Source organism: Macrobrachium nipponense, chromosome 1 (assembly GCF_015104395.2).
Source record: "Macrobrachium nipponense isolate FS-2020 chromosome 1, ASM1510439v2, whole genome shotgun sequence".
Classification (NCBI taxonomy): Eukaryota; Metazoa; Arthropoda; class Malacostraca; order Decapoda; family Palaemonidae; genus Macrobrachium; species Macrobrachium nipponense.
In genome coordinates, this window is record NC_087200.1 from 59,037,345 (window position 1) to 59,054,032 (window position 16,688).

Consider the following 16,688-nt stretch of genomic DNA (forward strand, 5'->3'; position numbering starts at 1 on the left):
TAAATTTGCTTCTAGCTGTTACTGCAAACTACTTTAACAGGAAATATGCGCATAGAAAACTTAAACAATTTACACTTTTATCACTTATTTTATCACTTAGACGAGTTCTAAGTCTCATACAGTCCAACAGCTGAAAAAACTCTTACTGCTTTGACAGATGTGGGTGGCATAGATTCTAATGCAGCTGTTATCTTTGTTATGTTTGCTGTCTTTTCTCCAGTTGGCTTGTTTGGGTTGTTTTAGGGATGCACTCTGTTTCTTTTTTTATGGCTCCCTCTAATTTCTCGCTGTTCAGCTTTGATTTGGGTCAACTGACTGAGACAGCCCTTCTTCTTTGGATTCGGATGGAGCAAACATTTCGTCACTGTTGTTGTTATAAAGGCGAATAAGAAGTCGTTTTAGTGCAGACAAAAAAACACTTTTTCCTGGAGGTGCTTCTAAATCAGTGTCTCCGGATGATTGGCTTTCTTTAGAATACATTATTCCATTTTTCATGTATTTTAGTAACCCAATTAGTGTTTTTTGCCTTCTTTCGTTTAGTCTAGATATTAATGCTTCTTTCAATTTCAATGAAAAGGCAGAGTTTTGTTCATGAAGTTCCTCGATGATGAAAGAAAAACCTCCTTCAGCTCTAAGAAGTGTCACATCTCGACTAAAAAGTTTCCCAGAGCCTAACTGGATAGGTTGCAAAGCACGAACGATAGCAGCGAGTACAACATACTCTGCTTCACTTGAAGGGTTATTTATTTTATAGTCAATCAATGTTTTTTCTACTGGAAACCTCAGATCTAAGAATCATTCAAGCATAGTAACTAAACTATTCCATCTTATCTTGCAATTAAGTAACAGAATACTTTCACGATTTTCAGATTTAACATAACTCTGCAGAGTATCGTTTTTTTACTGAAGACTTGCAAATTATGCGAGCAATCTTTCTCACTGTGTTGATGGCACTTGACTCCAACTCTTGACTCCAAACATCACAAACAGCAAGATGTATAGCATATGTGCACAGCACAGCTGATGTTCACGGCCAACACACCATCCAAATTTTACCATAACGCTCACCCCACCTGTAACAACTGCAACAATATGCCTATTTAGGGATAAACTAAACTCAGACAGTTTGTTTTCTACCTCTTCCTCAGCTTTTTCAGCAGTCATGCATCCACTAATTGTTACCATTCCCAAGTTCCCAAATTTATCTTTATCTTAATGAACATTAATATTCAGATATCTTTTGTTTTTAAGAGAGGAATGTTCGTCTAATGACAGACTGAACCCTTTTCCACTCTTCAAAGATCGTTCCATTTCCATCATAATAACTTCTTTTGCAATTTCATATCGTTTATATATTAACTGCATAACATGATTCAAAATTTTTGGAAGATGCATACCTTTAACACTGAAGGCTTGACTGATAAATTCACTTTTACAGATGGTACTGGGACGAAAACCATCTAAAGCTATAAGTTTAGCAACCATTTCTTCTCTAGTGTTTTCCTTCACGAAACTGTGCATTGTAGGCTGAGCCTGAGAATAATCATTTGAAACGCTCTGAAGAACTAGCAGATTGTGTTTCACTAGAGACATCTGATTGTGTCGGGCTTGGTTTATCTATAGAATGTTTGCTTTTTAGATGCTGAAGCAAGCCACTCGTCAAACCACCTGTACACTTTATTACAGCAGCACACTTTTGCATTTGCTTAGAAGACTTACTAATACCTCTGTCGAAGTATTCCCATACAAATGTTTTATGTTTATCTTTCTCTGACATTGTGAGAAGGAAAGGTTGCAAAATTTATCAAAAAAAAAATTCACAGCACTTTTAGTAGAGTTTAAGTGAGCGAAACAACAAATCAGAAGCTGACGAGTAACTGAAGCAACTAACTCGTCTCAGGCTGCCTCACAGCACATATTTCAGACATACACATATGAAATACATTTAGAACAGTGTTAGGTATGAAAAACGTTTAGAACAGTGTTAGGTACACTTCTCCTTCGCCAATAGCTGCTAATTATTTAAAATGTATTATTCTTTGGTTTGCACATATTTTAAAAGAGGCCGGGATTTCCCGGGAAGAAAAATAAAATCTCGGGAATTTTCCCAGACAAAAAGCAATGGGATCCCAGGAAACAATCCCTAGTGTACACAAGGGTTCTTTGAACCTAAATCAATATTTTACGAATACCATGGTTCTCAAACTCCAAAAAAAATTTATGCATGTGGCATCTATCAGCAAAGTGATGGTCTCTGTTTTGGGTTTATGCATTCAAATTATCAGTGGGGAGTATGATGCATAAAGATTTGTGACAACTGAAAATATATCAAGATAAGATGTAAAGGAAAGTTTCACATAGCCTTGCAGTTAATCCAGGGGGTGCTCCTTGTTTAAACAGTAAAGGTGGTCAACTTCAGATTGAAATTGCTGCCTAATGACCCTTAATTGCAAAGTAAACCTGTCACCATCTAGCTTGTAACTGTTTTCTAAACTCAAATCCCACCTCTGTGGTCACCATACTGGCTGCAACAATGATGTTACTCATGCTGTGAAGAATATTTAAAGGCCAAACATACAACAACCTTTCTGACAAAACAGCAATGGACCAGTATTTGGACTGAATTTCTGGGAGTATGTATTGAAAAATAATATAAAATCTCTCTCTTACGTCACTTCTTGGATGAGGCAGAAAGTTGTTCAAATGAATAGTACTCAAACATTCTTACAAGATCACTAATTAAAACAATACTCAACTGCATAAAATCATAATACTGTATTGCCAAGTGAAAAATCAAACATTAACTGCTTTCTTATACCATGCAATCTGAAAGCAACTATAAAAGAAAGTTTTTCCTTAATGGAATTTTTTCAGAAGTGGAGATGAAAAGATGCAGATCAGAAATGAACATAATTACTATTCTGAAGTAATGAATCTAAATAGTCTAACTATCTATCGCCTTAGCTTGATGACAAAACAAGTTAAAGAACTTGAAGCCAGGAGAAATTTACAATTCATGATTAAAATTCTACTATGATTATGTATACATTACCATAACACTACGTTATCATAACTCATTGCTGGCAACAGACATGGACCTTACCAGATCTTCCACAGTCAGCGCAAGAGACCAATTCTTCAGATTCCCCTGTCTTTTTATTCATAAGAGTATCACCCAGGCAGAAATCACAGTATGGACTTGGCTGTGCTTTTCCCTTTTCCACAGCTGGTTTTGGCGATTTAACATACTGCTGAAAAATATAGTTAAAAATATACTCAGTTTAAAGATACTGAAAAGATGTAGCTTTACAGCAGTCAAGTTCACTGGTACACCTAATAATATCAAGCAAAATAGTCAGAATTAATATTCCTGGAAAAAATATTTACAATATTACCCACAATTAATATTAAAAGAAACATTTTTTCACAGGTACATCCTAAGACTTAAAATAACAGATGATTTTCATTTCTGAACTGTTAGGAGAGGACATACTTTTCAAGCTCACTTTTTTCTTTTGATTAAGCCTTTAATATATCAAGACTGGCAAACAGATTGGACATCAGTGCCCAACTACGAGCAAATTGAGAAATATGAAAAGTGGAGTTAATTTATGGATGTCATCATCTCAAAAAGAAAGAGCTAAAGAAGTTTTATTAACAAGACTGCATATAGGCCATACTAGATTTTCACACGGTCATTTGATGTCAAATCCACATCCTGACCCAATGAAATGTAGTACATGCCAGACACCAATGACTGCCCAATACTTATTAGTTGAAAGTCCAATCTGGAACCATCAAAGAAACTTATATTTTTGAAACTCAACATTAAAAGGCATTCTTGTTAAAGGCAAAGGTTTATTTAATAGGATCATCATGTTCCTAAGTAAAATTGGTTTCCTAAATAGTCTAATTTTTTTTCAGGAGTAATTCCTGAAAGCCAGCTCGAGAACAGCCATGGCTAGGCTCAGAGGTCTGGATAACCTAATCCTTTATAATAATAGTAATTTTCTTTTGATGAGCATGACTCCAGTATATGTTTGAATGATCAATTTAACAGGCATATATGAGGACTGTAAAATTACATAATGAGGTATGTCAAATAAAAAGAACTGTTTGAGGTGCAATACATGACAGGAAGTATCTTTTACAAATAAACATGAAGATGGAGAGAGTAGTCAAGAAGAAAGTGAGAGAGAGCAAAAAAAGACAAGGAATAAAAATAGACAGAAAATGTGAGTGTACGAAATTTAGAGAGAATAAGAGTTACTCTACAGTGAAGTAAATTTAGCAAGAAAGGTTAATGAACAAATGGTTTTAGGAGGAAGAAATACTAGTGGAGAGATACTGCCTTCAGCAAATGTAGTCCTGGTTCAATGAAATGAATATTATTTTGAAGATTTGCTTACATAATGTGGAGGACAGAGGAGAGGCAGAGTTAAAAGACACTGGAGTTGGAAGAGCTAATGTCTGTTTGAAAAGGATCAAGAAATAAGTGTTGAGGCTGTATGGAGGGTAATTAAAAGAATGAAGGATAGAATACTATCAGGAGTTGAGAAAATGACATTTGAAATGCTGTGAAACAGTGGTGAATGTGCAACTGAGTGACAGACAGGGATTAGTGAGGCATGTTAGGATGAGGAAAGGGTTCTAAAAGGACTGGTGCGAGGATTAACTGTTTCAGTTCATGTAGTTAAAGATGGCAGAGAAAATTATGTATGATAAGGTACGTATACATAATGTTACTCAGTATACCAAGGAAGATGTATTGTAGGATTTTTGACCAAGATAGTGAAAAAGCTGACAGAGGAATTGACAGGTGAAGAACAGTGAGTTTGAAAAATAAAAAGGCTATAGGGATTAAGTTTGTCATGAAGCACAAATGTGAGATTTCTGGGCTCAGTTCGTGTCGCTGCGCGAAATATCCCTTTAATCCATTATTTCTAAGGTAAATGCACTAACACATACCAGAGAATAAATAAAATAAAGAAAAGGTCAGTACCACTGACTCGCTCACCCTCTAAGAGGGCGTCGGTATGAACACTAGGGCGAGTGAGACCACTACCACGAACCACTTACCAATAGAAATCTCCTACGACAAAACCCCCACAAGAGGGGAGCCGACCCACAGAGTGGGCAGCAACTACTACTACTCCATCCCACGCTGCCGACTGCTGCGCCTCTGGTGGCCATCCTTTTAAGTTAGCGCACTGTGTACACACATACTTTTTTGCTCTTGTGTTTTTTGTGCCCCTTACGAGGATTTAACTAGATATGGAGCGTTCAGCCATCGCAGCAGCTAAGTTAAGTAATCTGTTATGGTTTCTATTTAGTTTTTTCCAGCTTTGAGTCAGTATTTGCCGTTTTTTAGGTATAAATACTGGCTCTTGGTCGGACGCATGGCGGCATTGTTCTGCCTCGTGGCGGGTTCGTTCTTGGTCTTCCATACCTAGAACCTTCCCTTGTTACTTTACGCTCTATTGCTAGTTATCTATATTATGTTAGGGGTCCAGCCTACTTGGTTTATGTCATGCATGCATGTCTTCTTTACCTTGCGTAGGCATTTTCCATCCAGACCCTAGCCACAGCTCTTAGTATCAGACCCGGCTAGCTTTGAGTGGTAGACTTTCTTTCGGGTTAGTCGTACACTCCTGGATTTTTTCTCCTACTAATTTACTTTCTTACTTTTATTTTAATTTAATCTTAGTAATTTTATGTATTTTAGGTTAGCCTACGGCGTCTGGCATATTACGTAGCCTAGGTCCTGTATTTCATGGTCCCAACCAGTTTATTGCTTCCTCTCATCAGTTTGGTTGCTTCTCTATAGCATCTCACTGATTAGTTGGTTGCTTTAACCTAGGCTATGTTTATTGATGTGTTTTCTTATGTTACCGCTCCGTGGTCACCATGTGATCGCGAAGCAGCCAGGCGCCCGTCCAGTCACCCCATCCTCCTCCCGCTCTCCCATAGAGCCGGGGGGAGGGAGGTCTGTCCTCGCTCGCTCCACCCGTGCCTGTCTCCCTCTCTCCCTAGGCGGAGGGAGTAGGGGAGGCTGGACAGACCCAGGACTGGACTTGACCGTTCTCTTGCTTCACGGTGCGCTGGGGTGGCTAGGTAGGGGGATTGGCCTTCCACCTCCGTTGTTACTCCGTTGCCCCATTGTTTGCTCGAGTCTGTTTCGCCCTCTCGCTCCTTCCCGGATTGTTGGTGCTTTTTATCTTACCGGAGCTCCGTCAATCACGTGGAAGGTTGCTAGTTCTCCCTTGCGGCGGACTTCAGGCGTTACAGTTGGCTTTTCTAACCATCCCGTCTCGCTGATATCACGAGACGAACACCGCCGCGAACCGGAATTATTCCGGTACTTAGTGCTAATTAGGCTTAATTGTTTTTTGTGTTTGTTTATTTTAAGCTATCATAAGTTTAATTTAAGCTAGCTTAAGCCGAGTCCCTCCTTACCTACGTTGTCACACGGATCTTTCCGGGGTTATAGCCTATTCAGGCGGTAAGGGAGGGGTTATGCCCAAAATTTTTTTGCGCTCCGGCATGCAGCGGAGTTCTATTAGCCTATTAGCCTGTAAGTGATGTCTTTTAGGGTACTCATGTATCTTTTCACTTACAGACCACCAACTGTGAGCATCCAGGATGCAACGCCATGCTCCAGGACCCCTGTGGACATGAAGTCTGCAGGTCCCACGCTCCTCATTGCGCGACTTCCGCACGGGAATCTGGCAGGTCTGGTTCCACGAAACCTGCACCATATGTTACGATCTCGTGAGTCAGTTCTTAGACGGGGTAAGTATTCCCAACTCCGTTCGGTAATTCCAATATATGTTTTAGATCTTAAGTTTAATTTTAATCTTTTATTTTAAGCTTAAGCTCTTTTTATATTGGATGGTACATCCCCTATGTCTTAGACTAAGCCTAATATTAAGGTTGAAGTTTTTAATCTTAAGTTTTAAAACTTAAAACTAATGAACGCCCTCTCTTCCAGGCTCCCGCCGTTAGAGATACCGCTCTAGCAACCCTGAGGGCTTGGGTCGGCGGATTCGGGAAGAACGCCGCCAAGGGACAGCCCTACATTCTAGAGAAGAGGTTGGCTGTCCTAATCTTCCCCGGCGGCAAGTCGACGGGTTACGTCGACCCGGCAGAGGCAGCCCCGACTATGGCGGCGATTCATCAACAGCTCGCCGCTTCGATAAAGGAACCAGGCCAAGATATCTCGTCGGACGTCGCGACACTTGATTTGAATATAGAACCCATGGTAGGTGTTGACGACCTGTTGGTCGAGGTAGGTACGTTGGACGCCCAAGGGCTTCCCTTGGGCGCCACTGGGTCTTCTACTCCTGCTAATTCTCCAGCTTCCTTCCAAGGCTTTACAGGAGCTGAGCTCCTTTATACTTCACCCGACGCTTCGGTAAGACCTAAGGTCAAGGGCCAGAAGGTTGTGAAAACCCTCAAAAAGACGTCGTCGTCGTCCAAAAAGACTTCGTTGGCGTCAACGTCTCGTAAGTCTCCGGCTGCAAAACCCCGGAGCAGAGAGGTCTAGAGCTTCTGTTTCAAGCTCCAAATCCTCAAAGAGCAGGTCTTCCAAGGAGAGGCCACGTACTCCGGCTGAGCCAGCAGTTTCTCCTCTCCCCTTGGTACCTGTTCCAAGTTACCCATCCACCTCCGCAGCACGCTCCGGTTTTGGATCCCAATGCTGGACTGTTGCAACACATGGGAGACTTGGTCGGCTCTCTGAGGAGCAGCATGGAGCAGATGTTCTCCCGGTTGTCCGACAGGATTACGTCTCAGGACAATATCATCGCCGGACTTAATCAGGGCCCCTCTAGCTACTCCCCCAGCTTTCGGCACCGGACTAGCTCAGCTCCCACCTCATGACTCTCTGCCTCCGTTCTCTATGAATAACCCCTGGAGGGTGGCGTCATACGCCCCTTTCCAGGACGGTCTTATTTCCATTCCGGAGTGTGGTACTCGAAGGATTGAGGACTTCGAGTTCTACCCGGAGGGTCTCCAACCACCGTTCATTGGCTACGCCAGACTCACTGACCGCAGCCGATGACTTAGAGGATGACCAAAAAACAGTCCCTAAGGATACAGTTCCTCTACTCACGTGACCAGGCTCAAAGAGAATGGCTCAGGTGTTTAGAGGATATGGATTGTTCAAATACGAGAATTCAAGCCTTCAAGAGTCCCTTCACCATTTTTACGATGGAGGAGGGAACTCCTCTTCCCTTTCTCAGCAAGATAGCAACGGTCACTATTCCAGCTGCCCAGAAGGGGGAGTCGTTGCCACAGCTAAGGGACGCAGACCCCACATCTCCTTTGCTCCCTTCACTCGGAGAATTGTGGGAAGATTTGCCCAACACCTTTTCGGCTGGCAAACTCAAACCAGACTGTGCTATGGATCAGTTTGGTGAGAAGCTGCCTAGGCTTCCGGACAGCCTCATTCAAGCTGAATTTGAGGCCAAGACTAGGCTCGCCAGGTCCATTAATACCATGGCAATGACTGAAGTGGCGACTATTTCTTACGGTTCTGAGCCGCTCTTCAAGCTCCTCACCAAGTCACTGACGCAAACAGTCCAGTCTGACATGTTTGAGTTCGCTACAGCCAGAACTAACTGCCGGAAACATGTCCTCCAGGAAGCAACTATTCGTCATGAGCCGAATAAGTTGCTTTCATCCAACATCTGGGGGGCAGACCTCTTTCCTGATTCGATGGTAAAGGAGGTCCAGCGGAAGCGACAAGGCTTAACCAAAGCCTTAAGGATCGTTGGGGTCTCACTGCAAAGAGACGCCAAGACCAAGCAGCAAGAGGTAAGTCTCAGCGGAAACTGAAACGTTATCAGCCTTACCAGAAAAAGCAGCAACGCTTCACCCAGACTGTTTCGGCTGTTCCGTTAGTACAATCAGCCCAACCCTCTACTTCTAAGGCTCAATCACAGCCCATCTACGTGATTTCCCCCCAGCCTCAACCTTCCACCTCCTACGCTGTCTCCCCAGCCTTCAACCAAGTGTTCGAAGGCCAAGCCTTTCAGCAATACGACCGCTTTGGCAGGGGAGGCAGAGGTAGGGGATCCTTTCGTCAGAGCGGATCAGGAAGGTCTCTCAACAGGGGAAAACACTTCCGTGGAGGCCGCGGAGGTCACTCAACCCAGCAGCAGTGAGAGCTCGAAGGTAGGAGGGAGGCTGTTTCTCTTCCGGCACCGGTGGGGATTCAGCAAGTGGGCACAGAGTATTGTGTCGAAAGGCCTGGGTTGGAGTTGGGTTGCGGATCCCCCTCCATCCAGACCTTTCCTTCAACTTCCATCAAAAGAAATGACGGAGTATGCAGAGGACCTCCTTCACAAAGGAGCAATAGCGAGAGTCAACAGATTAAAATTTCAAGGTCGCTTATTCAGCGTTCCAAAGAAAGGCTCACAAAAAAGAAGGGTGGTAATCTTAGACTTGTCCCCCCGCTTAAACTTGGCCATTCGCTGCGACAAGTTCAAAATGCTGACCATCTCGCAGGTGCGGACCTTACTTCCCCGTGGGGCCGTCACCACCTCTATCGATCTTACAGACGCATACTATCATATCCCTATTGCAAGACACTTTCGCCCTTATCTGGGCTTCAAGATAGGAGATCAAGCATTCTCCTTCAAGGTAGTTCCCTTCGGTCTGAACGTGGCACCCAGGGTGTTCACGAAGTTGGCGGAAGTAGTCGTCCAACAACTGAGGTCTCAGGGGATAATGGTAGTAGCATATCTCGACGATTGGTTGATTTGGGCTCCAACAGTCGAGGAATGTCACAAAGCCACACTGAAAGTAATCCAGTTCCTAGAGTATCTGGGGTTCAAGATAAACAGGACAAAATCAAGACTCACTCCGGAGTCCAACTTTCAGTGGCTGGGCATTCAATGGAATCTATCCTCCCATACTCTGTCGATTCCATCAGCCAAGAGAAAGGAAATAGCGAAGTCAGTAAAGCAATTTCTAAAGCACAAATTTGCTTCAAGGAGAAGCCAGGAAAGAATCCTGGGTTCCCTCCAATTTGCCTCAGTGACAAACATCTTGATGAAAGCCAAAGCTGAAAGACCTAACCAGAATCTGGCGCTCACGAGCAAATGTCAGGTCCATGGACAAGTTGTCATCAGTCCCAACAGATTCTACGGAATCGTCTACGCCCCTGGGCAAAAGTGAAGAACCTGTCAATATCAGTACCCCTTCAGTTTTCCTCCTCCGGGGATTACCATCCACACAGACGCTTCATTAAGCGGCTGGGGAGGATATTCTCAGTTCAAGAAGGTTCAAGGAACCTGGTCACCCCAGTTCCGCCAGCTTCACATAAACGTATTAGAAGCGATGGCAGTGTTCTTGACTCTGAAAAGGTTATGTCCGCCAAAGAACTCCCACATAAAGCTAGTTCTGGACAGCGCAGTGGTAGTCCATTGCGTAAACAGGGGAGGCTCAAGTCACGACTTCTGAATCATGTCATGGTAGCCATTTCTTCTCCCTGGCGGACAAGTTCAGTTGGCACCTCTCCTCCACCCATATAGCGAGTGAGACGTCATAGCAGATGCTCTATCCCCGCTCAGTTCCTCTGGAGTCGGAATGGTCACTGGACAACAGTTCGTTCCAATGGATTCTCCGGAGGGTTCCAGGTCTACAAGTAGATCTATTCGCATCTCAAGCGAACCACAAAACTCCCATGTTATGTGGGCCCCCAACCTGGACCCTCTGGCCTATGCCACAGACGCCTGTCCATAGATTGGAACAACTGGGAGAAGATTTATGTCTTTTCCTCCAGTGAATCTTCTCCTGAAGGTACTGAACAAACTCAGGACGTTCAAGGGTCAAGTAGCTCTAGTAGCCCCAGACTGGCCGAAGAGGCAATTGGTACCCTCTGATTCTGGAACTGGGTCTTCGTCCTCTTCGAATTCCCAATCCCCAGGCTCTCCCAGTCAGTACAAACGAAGACTGTGTTCGCTTCCTCAGGAATTCTCAAAACCCTAACTTTATGGACTTCATGAAGTTTGCGGCTAAAAAAGATGCAGATATTGATCCACGAAATATTCTTTTCTTGGAATCTGATAAAAGGGATTCAACTTTGAGACAGTATGATGCTGCAGTCAAAAAGTTGGCAATCTTCCTGAGAGAATCAGATATTAGAATCATGACAATCAATTCAGCTATATCCTTTTTCAGATCTTTATTTGAAAAAGGCTTAGCAGCTAGCACTATAACGACAAACAAGTCAGCCTTGAAGAAGATTTTTCAAACTCGGGTTCAACATAGACTTGACAGACTCTTACTTCTCGTCTATTCCCAAGGCTTGTGCTAGACTTAGACCTTCAGTGAGGCCTACGTCAGTGTCGTGGTTCTTGAATGATGTTCTAAAGCTGGCTTCAGAAACAGACAATACGACATGTTCATTTATAATGCTCTTAAGAAAAAAAACTCTTTGGTTTTTATTAAGCTTGGCTTCCAGGAGCTAGAAATTTCAAGAACTGTCGGCGTTATCCAGGGATCCGATCATATAGAATTTCTTCCCACAGGGGAAGTTCTACTTTCTCCGGAACGTAGCTTTTTAGCAAAGAATGAGGATCCTTTGTTGAGGTGGGAACCGTGGAAGGTTATACCCCTTCCACAAGATGTTTCTCTTTGTCCAGTATCGACCTTACGAGCCTTTCTGTCCAGGACATCCTCATCCTCGTCGGGTCCTCTCTTTAAGAGAGAAAAAGGTGGTACTTTATCTATTAAAGGTATCAGGCAACAGATCCTGTACTTTATTAAGCAAGCCAACCCTGATTCCTTCCCTAAAGCTCATGATGTCAGGGCAGTTGCCACCTCAATTAACTATTTCCAACACATGAATTTTGATGATTTGAAAAAGTATACTGGATGGAAATCGCCAACAGTATTTAAGCGTCATTACTTAAAGTCCTTGGAAGCTCTGAAAGTTTCAGCAGTTGCGGCGGGTAACATAGTTTCCCCCGACTCTGCTTAATCTTAAGTTGAAAATCCAGTTCTCCTTTCTACCTATCTCATTCAACAGTTTGTCTATACCTACCATGATCATCTATGTCTACCTTGAGTCTTAGCTGCTCTTGTGATGGTACAGTGGGTGTCCCTTATTTTTTTGCTAGGGTCACCCACAATTGTTTGTATATTCTGATCTCTATGATGTGGTCCCCTTATTTTTATGCTAGGTGACACATCTACATTTGCAATGGTTACGGGTTTTTGTATACTAAGTCATATACATTTGTTTATTATATTATTTTCTAAGTTTGTTCAAATTCAATTTATTATTATAATTGCTTTATTTACTTTGTACATATTAACTATACACAAATGTTAAGATCAACATATATTCCATGTAAGCCCTGTACATATATGTTAACTTTAAGTTAATTTTAAGGAATATTTTCTAACTTGTATAATTGTGTATATGTATATTTCTTAGCAATTATATTTCTTTATTTTATTTTAAGTTTTATTGAGACCTTATTTATTTATTTTCTTTACAATCTTGTGCTAATTCTCTGGTACGATTTCGCGCAGCGACACGAACTGAGCCCAGAAAAGGGATTTTGACGTAAGGAAAAATCTATTTCTGGGCGATTGGTTCGTGTCGCCCAGCGAAATCCCACCCTACCCATCCCTGCGCTCAAGATTGTCTGCTAACTTCAGGATGGCCACCAGAGGCGCAGCAGTCGGCAGCGTGGGATGGAGTAGTAGTAGTTGCTGCCCACTCTGTGGGTCGGCTCCCCTCTTGTGGGGGTTTTGTCGTAGGAGATTTCTATTGGTAAGTGGTTTCGTGGTAGTGGTCTCACACTCGCCCCTAGTGTTCATACCGACGCCCTCTTAGAGGGTGAGCGAGTCAGTGGTACTGACCTTTTCTTTATTTTATTTATTCTCTGGTATGTGTTAGTGCATTTACCTTAGAAATAATGGATTAAAGGGATATTTCGCTGGGCGACACGAACCAATCGCCCAGAAATAGATTTTTCCTTACGTCAAAATCCCTTATTTGAGAGTAAAAGGATAACCTTTGCATAACACATGAAAAAGCTTATGATGGAATCATTGGAGCAGCAGTGTGAAAGGTGTTAAGATTATAAGGTACAGAAAGTAAGATGCTGAGAGCAATTAAAAGTTTTTATGATGGAAATAAGTGCATCATAATACATAATGGCTTAGAACATTATCTGAGACCAGGGTGTTTTATGACTCCATGGCCTGTAAATATCTTTATTGATGAAGTGATGTGAAAAGCCATAGAAAGGGTGCTGGATGTAGATGCATAGTTGTGAGATAAGTGAATGAGTCAAGAATGATTCAAGTGCAAAATTGTTGATGAGAATGGAGTGAAGAGAAACTGCAGAATCCAAAAAGTTTGAAAAGTATTGCAAGAGGAGAAAGTCGAGTGTAACCGAATACAAGAGCAAAATTATGAGGGTAAATGGAAACCAGGAAAACTCAGCAATGAATGTTAATTGGTGAGTCAGTTGATTCATGCAGATATTGAAGTAATAATACAGCCAATGATACTACGAAGTGAGAAGAGGCGGGTCATAGAATAGGTGAAGCAAGACAGGTAGTCAATTATTTACAATTGGAAAGAATATTGTCTTTGGGAACCAAGGTGAGAATGAATGAAGGGATTGTTAAACTGCTCTCTTTTGTGCAGCTTCAGCGTAAATGTTGAATATTAATAAAAGAAATAAAGGTTGAAGCTCCTCATATAAACTACTTGCATAGTATATGTGGCCTAGTTGAACTGAAGGGTGAAAAATGTAGAGATTTGTAGTGTGGTAAAAAGATTACTGTGGTGAAAAGGATGGAATGGGGTGGTTTGAGATGGTTTGGTCATGTGGAAAAAATGGGAGATGGTAGGTGGTGAACATGAAGTTTTCATAATAAAACTAATATTGTAATACTTTCCTGAACGCCTGAATTAGCCCTGGTCACTGACCAGCCCGAACTATATCCCCACCTATTTACCCACTACATAAGTGGGTAATTTTTAACTGTCAGTGTTACCAACGCTGCAGGTAAAATCTAGTCAAATGAGTTACTTGTGTTACCATTGGCAACGCTGCTGCAATACCGGCCACCCGAGGCCTGGTTCCTCAATTGAATCATTCACTATCAAACTGAAGTGGGGAGGAGGGTGGGAATCATTCAAGTGTTCAGGTAAGATTACAATATTAGTTTCATTATGAAAACTTCATATTGCAATACACTCCCTGAACACCTGAATTAGCCTGATTAACAACATTTACACGGAGGTTGGATCAATCTAATTCAGCCCGATCTGTCCACAGAACATATGCAGGTAACTCATAAACAACCCACTATGTATAAATGCATGTAGTATCCTCACCTAGTTATCTAACTCGGAGGTGAAGATATTTGCAAAGAAGGTACTTCAACTTCAGTGTTAAGTCTAAGGTACCGTCTGAGTCTGAAGTATCTCCATGTGGTAAGCTATACTACTTATTCATGGAGGTAAAAACAAATCTCACCTGGTCGTCAGCTCAGTAGGTGATGATACTTGCAGAAGAAGTACCATACCGTCAGTCGAGTCCAAGGTACCGCCTGAGTTTGAAGAACCTCCCATGTGGTATTCATACCTCTCATGTATGGAGGGGAAATGGTGAATCTCCCATGTGGCTATCTAGCCTCTCATGTAATCAGGAGAAGATGAGTGTGCAGGACCTTCAGCTCTCTACTGCTCACTGATGTAGATGACTTGTGCTGAAGAAGTTGTAGTTATTCCAACATGACTATTGGGATCTGCCTAACCTCAAGGGCCTATAGGAGCAATACACTCAGTCTAAGCTTGACCAACAGAAACATTCAAGTTCATTTAGACTATCAGTGCCTTCCTAAACTTCTTACACCCTAACTCTACCAAGCCAACTATAAAACTGAGTTACCGCAATGACTGGACCCCGAGAGTTACCTTTCTCTGAAGAAACTGAAATTCCCTAAGGTAGAGTGTTATGAAAAACCACACCGACTCTCAAATAACCACCTACATGAGCGCCAACACCGAAACATTTCTCCCAAAGCCGAAGGGTAGCCATCCGCGATACTTTGCGCCCTTGCACGCGAAGCCCCAACTGGAAGGCTACAAAAGCAATGAAGAACCAACATATGCTTGACTAAGAACCCCTTCTTAAGAATGTCCGGATAGTGCTGAGGCAGATAATTTAACGAGAAGGCCCTCCTCTTCTTGACAAGAACATACTAGTACAGCCATCCAAAAAGTTTAGTCTGGTATGCAAAACCCCTCGAAACCAACATGAAGAGGTTGTCAAACAGTCCACAATCTGAGAAACACCCATCAGCTCTCACCACATCCACACCGAGTGGGACAAGGCTTCCCACTGGCTGTGGAAGGGGTCTTCCAAATACAAGCCTCATGATCTATAACCCCTACTACACGAATCAATGAAGGAACCCAATAGCGAAAAACCTCAACAGACTCGTAAACCGGAACTCGGACTACGGCAGGAGAGTTACCCGCTACCTCATACAAAAAGTGATGCTAGCCTAGAGTCATCTTCCCCAAAACCTGCACTACTTGCCGAAACAAGATCAGCCTACTTAATGTTTGAGAGACTACTGGTTTAGTTAAATACAATGTATCAAACATTACTTGAGTTAACTGAGATTCCTCCAGAGCCTGCACTGCGGAAAAGAGAATGGACCAAGTCCACTTTCCGTTTATAATCGCTTCCTTTACCAGAGAAACAAAAAACCACAACTAGCAACCGGTTCTCTCTTCAAAGGGTATCTATCTCTCTTCAAAGGGTATCTATCCTCTGTCAGACCTGTCCGGCCAGACTGGAACAGCAAAAGGAGAGGACAGGCCAGACCAGAACAGCAAAAGGAGAAAGGCCAAAAACTCCAGAAGAGAGCACCCAAGAACCGGAGCTTACTAATCCTGGCTGCTCGATACAAATAAACGACGTACAGGATCCCATCATAACTGAGCCAACTGATCCGATTACGCAACATTATGCAACAATACGATTGATAGACCCTCCTAGCAACGTCGTACTTGACTGTGCAATCCAGCACTCCCCCCAGACAAGATGACGTAACACCTGTCCGACCGCTGTCTATCCCCTCACAAGAGCCAACCGTCACCAGTTCCACAAATCCTGTAAGAGCTAGTCTCACTCGACTGCGCATACCCTCAATACCCAGTGACGATAACGTTACGCTTGAGCTGAATATAACATGGCGATGAATGCCCACCCCTATGAGTCAACCCCACAGTGTTGCACCAAACGTATACCAACCAAGATGATGACAACCTTGAACCAGTCTCACTCGACTCCTTGCAGACTACAATGGGCGAGCAACACCCCGCAAGAGCGAAGAGGTCGCAAAACGCGATCCAACTAACCCCCATTACCAATACTAAACCTGGACTGGAGTCTGGAGTTGAAACTATTTGATCAAGTGAGGGAAGGAAGTACGTACTCCCGTAAGCTCCGAAATCATGGCCGAACCCACTTTGACCCCTTGATGGTGGAACAGAAAAAAAACAAAAGCAGCAGGAAAAAGTTGACAAATAAGCAGGAGAGAGAGAGACTTACAGACCTACAGACCTTACATCTTGTTCGGGTTTTGCCCCAGGTCCCTCAGTTGTGAGGCACCTCTAATGTCTACCAAGAGTTTGCTAG

The 16,688-nt window shown here is 42.8% G+C and overlaps 1 protein-coding gene across 8 annotated transcripts in view; it reads right to left on the reverse strand.

Annotated features, from left to right (window-relative positions):
- Positions 1-16,688, reverse strand: part of LOC135219333 (zinc finger protein DPF3-like) — a 345,538-nt gene that overhangs the window by 28,342 nt on the left and 300,508 nt on the right. For 7 of the 8 annotated variants that reach the window (XM_064256007.1, XM_064256003.1, XM_064256006.1 and 4 more), the window contains one exon: positions 3,104-3,251. In XM_064256007.1, the coding sequence (XP_064112077.1) occupies positions 3,104-3,251 (148 nt within the window). The remainder of the gene's footprint in view (positions 1-3,103; positions 3,252-16,688) is intronic. The other variant, XM_064256001.1, reaches the window with a different exon arrangement.